The sequence below is a fragment of the Natator depressus genome, chromosome 5 (assembly GCF_965152275.1).
Source record: "Natator depressus isolate rNatDep1 chromosome 5, rNatDep2.hap1, whole genome shotgun sequence".
Classification (NCBI taxonomy): domain Eukaryota; kingdom Metazoa; phylum Chordata; order Testudines; family Cheloniidae; genus Natator; species Natator depressus.
Window position 1 is genome coordinate 2,011,009 of NC_134238.1, and position 12,441 is coordinate 2,023,449.

Here is a 12,441-nt window from a genome sequence, read left to right on the forward strand (position 1 = left end):
TTAGGATCTCTGAGAGCTTCCAATCTACGATGATCATAGACTTAGGAGAGAAATATAGACCACAGACATGTTATAGACATATCAGATATGCATTTGATTTACAGTTAAAACATTTTAAATTTTATCATGAATAGCTAAACATCAGCTGTCTCTGTCTGCTCCCCAATCCAGTCATCATTAATCAGCTTATTTCTCCACAGATTTTAAGGTCAGAAGGGACTACTGGGACAATCAAGTCTGACTTCCTGCATCATCTCACCCAGCAATCCTTGCATCCAGCCCACAATTTATGGTTGAGCTAGAGCACTTTTTCTATAGGCATCGAAGCAATGGTGAGTCTTGAGGAGGGATTTGACGGAGAAGAGAGTAGTCGTTGTACAGATAGGTTCTGGGAAGACCATGCAGGGGGCAACATAGGAGAAGGTGTGGAGATGGGAGAGAAGCTGACAAATGGCTGAATGAGGCTAGTAGCAGCATGAGAGAAGAGCAGACAAGTAAGGCAGGGCAGTTGTGAAGGACCTTGAAGGTAAGGACAAGAAGTGTAAGCTTGATACGGGGAAACAGACACCAAATGAGGGATTCAAAGAGGGGGACGATATGCTCAGAATGACCAGCAAGGAAGATGATGTTAGCACCTGCATCCTGAACAGTAGAGCTCTGTAAATCCGCGGATATCCATGGACCGTTTTTGAGGTACACAGTTCGGATACGGATACAAATTTTTTATTCACGCAGGCTCCACTTAATGGGCTTGAGGGCTAAGGGAGGAGTCAAAAATGGCAGTTAGGTGCTGCACTTCGGTGAAAGGAGGAGAAGGATGTTGTGGTTAGTGACAGAATGGGGGAATGGGAAGGACGACAAGGAGCTCAGTGCTGGCCATGGTAAGTGTAACTGATGGCAAGACAGAGGAAGAAATGCCAAAGACAAGCAGAGATGTAGGATTTGATGAAGGGAGCTGAATCACCAAGCATCAAGAGTGTGGCTCAAACCATGTGAGCCAATGAGAACACCCAGAGAAAGGATGTAAACAGAGGAGCCAAGGAAGGGACCAGTGGAGAGAGAAGACACTATCAGAGACAAGACAACATAAAGTGGCCATGCATTAGTCTGCCACAGTAGATTTATATGTGGCTACAAAGCAGAAAATAAAGTGGGCATTCGCAGACCCTTCCAGGCTGGAAAGACACAAGCCAGGTGCAGCAGTGACCCAGGGAACAGCATCTTTTCCCCTATGGTTTCAATTGATAACCAAGGGGCTGCAGGTTAAATGAGCCTTGACACTTGAAGGATACTGGTCAGGAAAGCTTGCACAGGTTCTGCCTATGCTGTGCTGATGGTGTGCAAAACCCGAGCCCCTCCCTCTGTCAGGCTGTCCACCATTCCACTAATGCTAACTCACTGAAATCAGATAAAGAAAGAACAAATGGTTTGGGGGCCATTTTGATAGTGACAACTGGAGGTGTTGGAACAATAAATACAGCATACATGGATTATCAGATGCAGATGATTTAGGGCAATGGAAGTTGAATGCACTCTACATCTGGCAAGATTGGGTCCAAATATTATAGAAGGTAAATTCAGTAAACTCTTAACACTTTACGAATAAAAGGAGTGCTGGAAATAACAGGACTCTGCTCTGGGAGTGACCTGGCCTCTGTATGCATAACCCCCATTTCTGGAGATGATAAAACTCCTATGGATGAGTCTGCCTTGACTATTTGAAGATGGAGACAAGATTCTTAGGAGCCCACCAAATGCCTCTTAGGTGTTTCTTACACTGAGCTGCCTTCACATTGAGAGGTTTGAAAAGGATAATCTGCCTGCCTGCCTTTGCATCACTTAACTCACTGAGGGAGAGAGACTTGTGCTGGAGTTTTGGGAGACGGAATGACAGAACCTTCCTATTCCTGTATGTCCCAAGGATTAATACCAAGAGTAGATTTCAACACCAGTCTGCTTGAGTGAAGATGGACCATAGTGTGCTGAGATCAGCACACACTACAAGCTGTAGCTCCATCATATTCCAGGTGAGGATGGCTGAAGTCTGTTCTATTTTTTTTTATATATATATACACAGAGAGAGAGAGAGAGAGAAAAAAACTCTTCTCAGGCTCCTGGATGAAGTCTGGGCATCTTGTGCTGTTAGTTACTGTAGAGGAGGTAGTGTTCACAGAGAATTTAGCACAAGCAGGGATTTCCCAGATGGTTGGTTGTGGGAAACCTCTCAAGAACTTCTGCTGCTCACTGCAGAACCTCACACTACACTAGGACACCACCACGGTGCAGTTTTCATTTCTGTGGCTTCCATTGCAAATATTTCAGATAATTAATGGGAATTTAAAAACAATTAGTTTGCAAGTTCCGCTCCAAGCAACTCTGTCCAGCAAGTTATCAAGTGAGCAGTCAAAAGCAGAGGAAATAGGATAATCCTGCTGCAGTGCGTACAACTTGCTTGGGAAAGCTAACTGTCAGTTTCCATTTACTTTTTTGATTGCCGTTTGGAGGTTTTGATGACTGAAGCTTTCTAGGGATTAAAATGCTGTGTGGTCCAGCTTTCCACTTCCTACTGGCATGTAAACAGCATTTCTGATGTGCACTGGAAAACTACTTGAGACGGTTATACAAAACGATCACCATGTCAGACTTTTCCTTAAGTGCTGTTCACATGCTACTGACTAGGAACAAAAAGTTAGCAATCACAGGGCAAGAGCCTACAGTAGTGAGAAATCCCAACATTCTCCTACCTTCCATGGCATATTTCATATCCTGGGCAAAAAGGCTCCACATGACTTCAGCACTGACCTTCCCAACAGTGAGCTCCTGAGGAAACCTGAATGGGGGAAACAGAGATAAGGCTTTAATAGTTTAAGAATAAGGGGCATTTTCATTCAGCTCTGAGCTAATCTATCTACTGAAAGATTCAACACAACAGAAATTTCCTTCATCCTGTGAAGATAAAAGGCAAATATCTGGAAAGTGCCAACTGGACTCTGTGCTATAGATTAAACAGATTGAAAATATTCCTGCTACTGTAACTATGTTTTTAATCTACAAGACTAGCTATTGCATGGCTGTGCTCTAGAAGTAGCTACATACTATAATTCTGTAGTATTATGTCAAAATGTTTATCCCTCTTATACCTTTTTTCTTTTCCCCTTACAAAACTAGGTTTCTTGTCAGTGTTGGGATTAGTGTGCAACATTGACAACAGGCTAACACTAAGCAGGTGCACCTGCAAAATCCCGAATGTGTAATCTGCCCCTTTGTCTGCAGGAAACATGGTGGGTTGCTGGAGACATCTGAATGGAAAGTATCTGACATCTTCCTCCCCAAAGAGAAGAAGTGGATCCTTTTGCCCTGAACAAAGCCATCCCCACCCACTGAACTCTCTCAGTTCAGCATAGAACATGGACACACCTAAATCACAGCACAAAGTGCTGTCACCACAGGACCAAGTATGTGTGTTAGAAAAGTGCATCCCAGAAAACTGTACAAGAAAAAACAACTCTCACCCCATTTTCAGGTGTCTCCCTGAGTTCAGGATTGTAATAACCAAGGTGTATGGGTTCGAACTCCATCAAAACTGAACCTTTTGAAACTCTTCCATCCCAATCAAAAAGAATTATTTATATAGACAGACAAATAAGACAGAAAGACAGACAGACAAGATAAGTATTCTCTATAAATACACAAATAACAGAAAAGATAGAAGACAGTTTCACAAATAAAACACAATAGACAAAGAGTTTACTTCTAGTATTAGCCATAAAGAACATGGAGGATTCTTACTGGTTCAGGACAGGGGTATATGAATTTTTATCTTCTTCTATAATGGAAACTATGAGAGTGATGAGTTTAGGCCAGAAATCCAGGTTCTTGATGCTGGGGCCTTGTTCCTCAGGAGGAAGGTCCTGATTTTTGTTCTGGAAAGGAAGTCGTGAGAAACTGAATACTGAATTTAAACAAATATGACTTCTTATCGGGCCTGCGGGTTTCCTGTGAACTGCACATGCTGCATCCTTTGCCACTTTCTTCTGAAGGTTCCATAATTATGGCTCTGTCTTGACAAGCTACCTGATCTAACACAAAATATCATAAAATGCAGATTATGCTGCTAAAAGGCAAGCCTCGCGTAACTCTGGTATTAAAATGGCCATTTCTTTCTTGTTTACTGCATTGGGACCAGGGACTTGTTTCTGGACATCTCATGAGGTGCTTTCTTGCCTAAACTATTTCTAACTACTTCTATTTCTAACCACTTCTAATTGGATCACGGATATTTACTAATCTATCCACAATGACAAACAATGCATCTCTTCATGCCATCTGCACATTACGGTAAATGGAACAATTTGGATCGATGTAGCTATAGCGTAGAGTTGCACCAACCACCATGCACGATACGCAAGAGGTAAACTAGATTCAGTAAAACAAGATAGAACTCTGTGCCTGAAGACTCATGTAATTTAAACCTTATTCCTTCTGTTAGCTTACTATGCGTTCTAATTAGCTGTTGCTGAATGAACATTATATCAAATCTACTCTTTCAATAGACTGCTCCAATCATGGAATAAAACATCTGTGGTTTTTGAAAATGATCTCTAAAGCAATTAGTGACAGTAAAACAATCATCCTCTTTCATTCACTGCAATCAATGCTCATCAATTGGCTACAGCTGATGTGCACTCAGAAGATCACAGGCCACAAAATTTAGTCTATGCTGGTTTATCTTCAGATATTATTTACTACATTATCACAAGCCACTCAGCCTTGATTTTTGCACATCTATCCATCTACTCACGGGATCTGTCTGGTACTCGCGACTATACAGTTCATGGCAATTGTTGAAGATGTATTCATAGGTTGAGTTGAGACAGGCTTTCACGCAGTCCTTTACTACTTGGCTGGCTCGAGGTGGGCTCTGTAGCTCTTGAACCTGGCAGGAAGCAGGAATAAAGTTAAAGAGATACTGCTCATGCGTCGTAAGAGGAAGAGGGCTTTAACCCAGGACTTGAGAGAGACTGGTTCAATTCCCTGTGCTGCCTCAGTGACCTATGAACCTGAACAAGTCACTTAGTGTCTCTGAGCCTCAGTTCCTCACCTGCAAAACAGGGATAACAGCACAACCCTACCTCACAGGGGTGTTGTGAGCATAAGCAGCATTAAAGATTGTGAGGCACTCCGATATTAGAGTCATGGGGGCCAGATAAGGAGCTAGACTAGACAGCTGTATCTAGAAACACAGGTTAGAAGGGCAAGGCACACAGTACTGCTATGTGAGGTTCTTCTTCATGAAATCAGGACACAAACATCAAAGTCTCTCCCACTGCAAAAGACAGTCCAGAGAAAGACTCCATCAGAGCTCATGACATTTGATCAGCCAAGAGTTCCCAGAACGTCTCATGTTATTTTTTAAAATCCACAATGGTGCCTTCTAATTCAGGAATTCATTTGACCTCTTTGTTAACCACCTTAAAATGTTGATTAGAGCCATTAATAATAGTGTGCAGACGTGTACAGCCTTTTCCCTCTTGCAGCCCTCATTCTTTTTTCTTTATACTTATTATTCTACCTCACACTCACAATGCACATCTATTCTAAAAGGCTTTGCAAGCATCAGATCTGGGATAAGATCATGTCCTGGAACACACTTGGTTTTACATTTGGTCCTGGTTTTTTTTGTTTTGTTTTTTTTTTAATTTCTAACTGTTCTAAGTAGAAAGCAGAGTTTGGAAACAACTTTAGCATTTTACATAAATCTTGTATGGATTATGGGGACTTTCAAAATGCAGCACACGCTATAAGACGACATTTAGTTAGTTTATCTGGTACTTTTTCATAAGAGATAAAACACGTTCCTTGCCTGAAGAACTTACAGTCAGACTTGATAAAGCACATTTTGAAATGCCATGAATGAAAACTCATTAAAAAAAAAGGTGAAGATGGCTAAGTGACAACAGTGTTCTCATCCATCACATCATCTTCGGAAACCAAGCATTTAAAAACAAGGCAATGAATAATTAAAGATATCAAATCTTATGCTGCCCTCATAAAAAACAAATCTAAGCACAAAAAAGACATTTCATTATTGCACAACAACCTTACCTGTGCGCCATGACTCTCTATTAATCAATTAATTATTTGCGTTATCTTAATTTCGGTATATATTTCCTTTTGAGAGATACAGTTAAATGAGAAATATTATTGCTTAATATATTTATCAGACCATAGAAGATTTTGTACAGACTTAATTGTTGTTTATTAATAAGGCTGGAAATGTAGTTTTACAGGAAAAGTTTATAAGTCAATAAATGGTAAAATTACATATCCTACCTGGGTACAGATAAATTGTATGTTTCTTTGTCAGAAGGATTTTGTGATTACTGATGATGAAAAGTATTTATTTTGCATCAGAGTTAGGAGTATTAAGTTGTGACACTGATAAGAATGTTCACGTTTATTACGTGGGCAGCACAAGATTGCTGTTGCCTGTGACTAGTCATTTCCACGCAGAAAAGCGTTTGGCTTTGGAGAATAATGGGTTAGTTCTTCATTGCAGTAAGCAGGCTTTTCTCTGAATAGTATAGGACAATGACACACACACACTGGAATATTATCGCTGTGATGAATCCTCACCTTCATTCTGAAAAATGTGATGCTGGTCAGCAAGTCCACTGTGGATTTCAAGTCCTGTAACCTCTCAGGGCTGCTGGCTGGGAAATTGTTCTGTTGGCATAAAAGTGAAGCCACACCTGAAAGAGCAATCAGACGTCCACACAAACTCTCCCGCCCATTCAGAATAAACATGTTAAAAACCCTTGGAAATGTATCCAGCCCAGGAGCTTCTATCACTCAAAACCATGCTCAGTAAATAAAGGTCTTCACATTGAACAAGGTAAGACCTTTTCACTATAAGAGTTCATCTGTTTCATTAAAAAGTTCTTCATGTGAATTTAGTGTTCATGAAAGGTAGCAGACTGATAATCATAAAAACGGCCACCCGGAGTCAGACCAATGGTCCATCCAGCCCAATATCCTGACTCCCAATAGTGGCGGGTGCTCGACGCTTCACAGGGAATGAACAGAACAGGGCAATTATCGAGTGATCCATCCCCGTCGTCCAGTTGCAGCTTCTGGCAGTGAAACACTTAGGAACGCCCAGAAAATGGGGTTGTGTCCCTGACCATCTTGGCTAATAGCCATTGTTGGACCTGTCCTCCAGGAACCGATCTAATTATTTTTTTAACCCAGTTATAGTTTTGGCCTTCACGACATCCCCTGGCAACGAGTTCCATAGATTGACTGCATTGCGTGAAGTACTTTCTTACGTTTGCTTTCAACCTGCTGCAGGCCAATTGCATTGAGTGATCACTGGCCTTGTGTTATGTGAAGGGGTGATCTCTTTTCTAAGTTGAATAGTTCCAGTCTTCTGAAACATTCCTCATATGAAGAACAGGAGGACTTGTGGCACCTTAGAGAAACAAATTTAGTCTCTAAGGTGCCACAAGTCCTCCTTTTCTTTTTGCGGATACAGACTAATACAGCTGCTACTCTGAATTCCTCATATGGAAACTGTTCCATAACCTTAATTTTTGTTGCCCTTCTCTGTACTTTTTCCAACTCTAATATATCTGTTTTGAGACAGGGTGACCAGAACTGCATGCTGTATTCCAGGTGTGGGTGTACCATGGATTTATATAGCATCATTATGATATTTTCTGTATTAATATCTATCCCTATTCAAATGGGTCCTAGCAATCTGTTAGCTTGTTTGACTGCCACTGCACATTGAGCAGATGTTTTCAAAGAACTATCCATGATGACTCCAAGATCTTTCTTGAATGGTAACAGCTGGTTTAGACCCCACCATTTTGTATTTATAGTTGGTATGATGTTTTTCCCAACATGCATTATTTGCATTGATCAACGCTGAATTTCATCTGCCATTTTGTTGCCCATTCACCCAGTTTTATGAGATCCCGTTGTAACTCTTCAGAGTGTGCTTTGGACTTAACTATCTTGAGTAATTTTCTATCCTCTGCAAATTTTGCCACATCACTGTTTACCCACTTTTCCCAGATCATTTGTGAATATGTTGAACAGCACTGGTCCCAGTAGAGATCCTTGTAGGATTCTCTTCTTTATTAAAGTTTCAACCAAGGAGCGCCTCTGGAGCCTTTTTAAAAAATTGGTGTTACGTTAGCCATCCTCTAGCAATCTAGTACAGAAGTTCTGCAATTTCATATGCGAGTTCCTTCAGAATTCTTGGGTGAATACCCACTGATGCTGGTGACTTATTACTGTGTAATTTATCAATTTGTTCCAAAACCTCCTCTACTGGACACTTCAATCTGGGATAGTTCCTAAGATGTGTCACCTAAAAAGAATGGCTCAGGTGTAGGAATCTCCCTCACATCCTCAGCAGTGAAGACCAGTGCAAAGAATTCATTTAGCTTTTCTACAACGGCCTTGTCTTCCTTGAGTGCTCCTATAGCACCTCCGCTATCCAATGGCTCCACCGGTTGTTTGGCAGGCTTTCAGCTTCTAATGTACTTAAATTTATTTTTGATGTTGGTTTTAGTGTCTTATTACTTGCTATTTAAATTCTTTTTTGGCCTGCCTAATTACACTTTTACACTTGACTTGCCTGAGTTTATGCTCCCTTCTATTTTCCTCAGTGGAATTTTACTTCCAGTTTTTAAAGGATGTCTTTTTGTCTCTAACCTTCTCTTTTACTCTGTTTAGCCATAGTGGAGGGGTTTTTTTTGGTCTCCGCCATATTATTTTTTATGTGGTGTATACATTTAGTTGAAGCCTCTATTATGATGTATTTTAAAAGTTTCCATGCAGCTTGTGACCGTTTGTTTGAATGTCCCTTTAGCCTATGCTTCCTCATTTTTGAAGTTTGATGCTACTGTGGTGGGTTTCTTTGGTATTTCCTCCCCCCAACAAGGATGTTAAATTTAACTACATTACGGTTGCTATTACCAAGCGGTCCAGCTCTATTCACCTCCTTGGACCAGATCCTGTGCTCCATTTAGGACTAAATCAAGAATTGCCTCTCCCCTTGTGGGTTCCAGGACTAGCTGCTCCCAGAAGCAGTCATTGATGGTGTCTAGAAATTTTCTCTCTCCAACCTACCCTGAGGTGACATCTTCCCAGTCAATATGGGGATAGATGAAATCCCCCATTTTTATTGGGTTTTCTAGTCTCTCTAATCTCCCTCAGTATTTCAGAATCACCATCCTGGTGAGGTGGTCGGTAATATATCCCTACTGCTTTACTCTTATTAGTCATGCATGAAATTTCTATCCAGAGAGTCTCTATAGTACAGTTTGAGTCATTTAAGATTTTTACTACACTGGACTCTATGCTTTCTTTCACATACAGAGCCACACCCTCACCAGTATGACCTACTCCATCATTCCTGCATATTTTGTACCCTGGTATTACTGTGTCCTATTGATTATCATCAATCCACCAATTTTCTGTGATGCCTATTATATCAATATCCTCATTTAACACCAGGCACTCAAGTTCACCCATCTTAGTATTTAGATTTCTTGCATTTATATAGAAGCACTTACAAACTTTGTCAATATTTAGTGCTCTGGCTTCATGTGATGTAATTGACTAGGACTCTTTCATTTGACTGTTTCTTTTCAGTTCCTACCTGTAATTTAACAATTTCTGTCCTCTCTTCTCTATATATAGAGGAGCCTCTTTAATAAATCCTCCCCTAAGGGATGTCTCCGTCTGAACCATGTACTCCTCTGCACCTGTTGGCTTTCCCACAGCCCTTAATTAAAAACTGCTCTACAAACTTTTAATTTTACTATCCAGTGATCTGGTTCCATTTCAGGTCAGAAGGCCTTTATTTCCCCATAGAACAAGTACAGAATAAGCAGCAACAGAGCATGCTTCCTCACCTTCCCCTGACAACATACCTAGTTCTGGGCTGGAGCCTGACCTCAAGCTAACTGCTTGAGAAGGCTTTTTTTTTCCCCCACAGCTCAGTTTTTGGCTGCTCTTTGGAGACACCCAATAAGGATGCCAGGTGTGGTGGGATTTGTGATTTCCAGTGATATAGAAAAGAAGATCTGAATCCCATTTACAATCCTCTCACATAGCCAGATGTCAGCTACCAAGATTCATAGACTCTAATGCCAGACGGGACCATTCTGATAATCTAATCTGACACTGTGCAAAACTCAGGCCATAGGAATTCCCCGAATTACTTCCTGTTTGAACTAAGGGAAATCTTTTATGGAAACATCCAGTCTTGATTTGAAAATTGTCAGTGACGGAGAATCCACAATAACCTTTTGTCAGTTGTTCCGATGGCTAATTACCCTCACTTCTAAAATGTGCACCACATTTCCGGTCTGAGTGTTTCTCACTTCAACTTCCAGCCATTGGATTGTGTTAAAGCTTTGTCTGCTAGATTGAAGAGCCCATTATCAAATTTTTGTTTCCCACATAATTATGGACCGCGATCAAGTCAACTGTTATGAAGAGATGTAGCGCCAAACCTTAAAGTTTGTCCCTTAACACAGTCTTAACTCCAGTCTAGTTCTCTCTCACATACTGTGCCCATTGCCATAGTAGCCGAGTACCTAGGAATTGCACCTTCTATTGCCTGGACCTTAGTTGAATAAAATTAAATATTTAATTCTCTTTTCCAGAGCAATGTATGCTCATTACCCTTAATGTGATTTTCTTCAGTGATCCCCCACAAGCAATAGAATGTCCTCAGTTCCTGAGCTGGTGTGTCCATCCTTTCCCTACAATCTCATTACTTTGTCCCAAACCCCATTCTCAGTGCTCAGGCTCCTGGGCACATTCTTGCACTCATAAGGATGTGATATATTCGAACAGTCATCTGCACATATTTCTTTGAAAAACAAAGCAGAATATCACAAGCTACATAACACTAACCGCTTGCCTATATAAACATTTAGTTCGCAGTAAGCTGTGGTACAAATCTACCCTGCATTAGCCTGCTGCACTTTAAGTGTCCATGTGGACCCTGCTGATGAGCGCTAACAGTTCCTTAGGGCTGGTCTTCACTACAGGGAGATCAACGCTGCTGCAATCGATGCAGCAGGGGTTGATTTAGTGGGTCTAGTGCAGATCCACTAAATCAATGGCAGAGCGCTCTCCGGTCGACCGTGGTACTCCAACTGTGCCAGACGAGTAAGGGACGTCAACTCGAGAGCATCTCCCATTGATGCAGTGCAGTGAAGACAATGGGGTAAGTCGACCTAAGCTACATCAATTCTAGCTCCATTATTCACGTAGTTGGAGTAGCATAACTTAGGTCAACTTACCTCGGTAGTGAAGACAAGCCCTTAGTGCACTTTGATCTACTCCCATTTCAAAACGCGATAGATCAAAGCTTACTAGGGAAGGAGAGGTTACTTACTTTTCTGTAACTTGAATTCTTCAGGATGCGTGGCCTCTCTCTGTATTCCACTGTGGGGTGTTCCTGCGCTCCATGTACCTGAGTCTGGAAGATTTCTGCTAGTAGTGTCTTCCAGGCTGTGCCCATGCAGTTCTCCTCCTTGTGTTGTAGACACACTAAGTGGCAGTGTGGACCAATTGCCTCTCAGGTTTCCCTTGTTACTACAAGTCCTACAAAGGGGAAGAAGGGCAGATAGTGGAAAACAGATAGGGACTACACATCTCAAAGAACGCAAGTTACTGAAAGGTAAATAACCTCTCCTTCTTTGAGTGCTGGTCCCTATCTGCATTTCCTGTGGGTGACTGACAAGCATTATTTCTTATGACAGAGGGTGCAAGGACATTATAGAAGTCAATGACTGGAGAACTGCTGAGCTCACTGCAGCATCAGCTGCTGAAGCTTGCACCAAAGCAGAACATCTTGTGAAGCTGTGAACTCAACTCCAAGTTGCAACTCTAGGTATTTCAGCAGAGGCACCTCATTGAGGAAAGCTACCTGTGCTCTTGTGGAGTGGGTTCTGATACCTTGCAGATGAGGGATCCCGGCCAGTTTGTAATATAGCAGGATACAGCTGGAGACCCACTTGGATAGCCTCTATGCAGAAATCACTTCACCTCACATGCATTATGCAAGTCATATAAACAGTCTGGGGTATCTCCAAAAGATCTTACTCTGTCTACATAGAACACTAAGGTTATTTGCACATCCCAAGTATGAAGTCTCCTGTCCTCGCTGGTAGAGTGAGACTTTGGAGAGACGACAGATTATATGGTTTAAATTAAAAATTGAGATCATCTGAGTTGTAAATTTGTGTAATCTCAGCGAGACCTTTTCCTTATGAAAAATAGTCGTAAGGAAGATCAGCCATTAGGGCTTTGAGTTCCCCATCTCTCCTACCTGATGTTGTCATGAGGAGGAATGTAGTCTTCATAGAAAGGTGAACAAACAGCATATGGTCATTGGTTCAAACGGGGTCT

The 12,441-nt window shown here is 41.5% G+C and overlaps 1 protein-coding gene across 5 annotated transcripts in view; it reads right to left on the reverse strand.

The window, feature by feature from the left end:
* Positions 1–12,441, reverse strand: part of UNC13B (unc-13 homolog B) — a 400,249-nt gene that overhangs the window by 81,089 nt on the left and 306,719 nt on the right. For all 5 annotated transcript variants that reach the window (XM_074952218.1, XM_074952216.1, XM_074952217.1 and 2 more), the window contains 4 exons: positions 6,637–6,726; positions 4,802–4,936; positions 3,790–3,923; positions 2,745–2,830 (listed from right to left, as the gene is read on the reverse strand). In XM_074952218.1, coding sequence (XP_074808319.1) covers positions 2,745–2,830; positions 3,790–3,923; positions 4,802–4,936; positions 6,637–6,726 — 445 coding nt within the window. The remainder of the gene's footprint in view (positions 1–2,744; positions 2,831–3,789; positions 3,924–4,801; positions 4,937–6,636; positions 6,727–12,441) is intronic.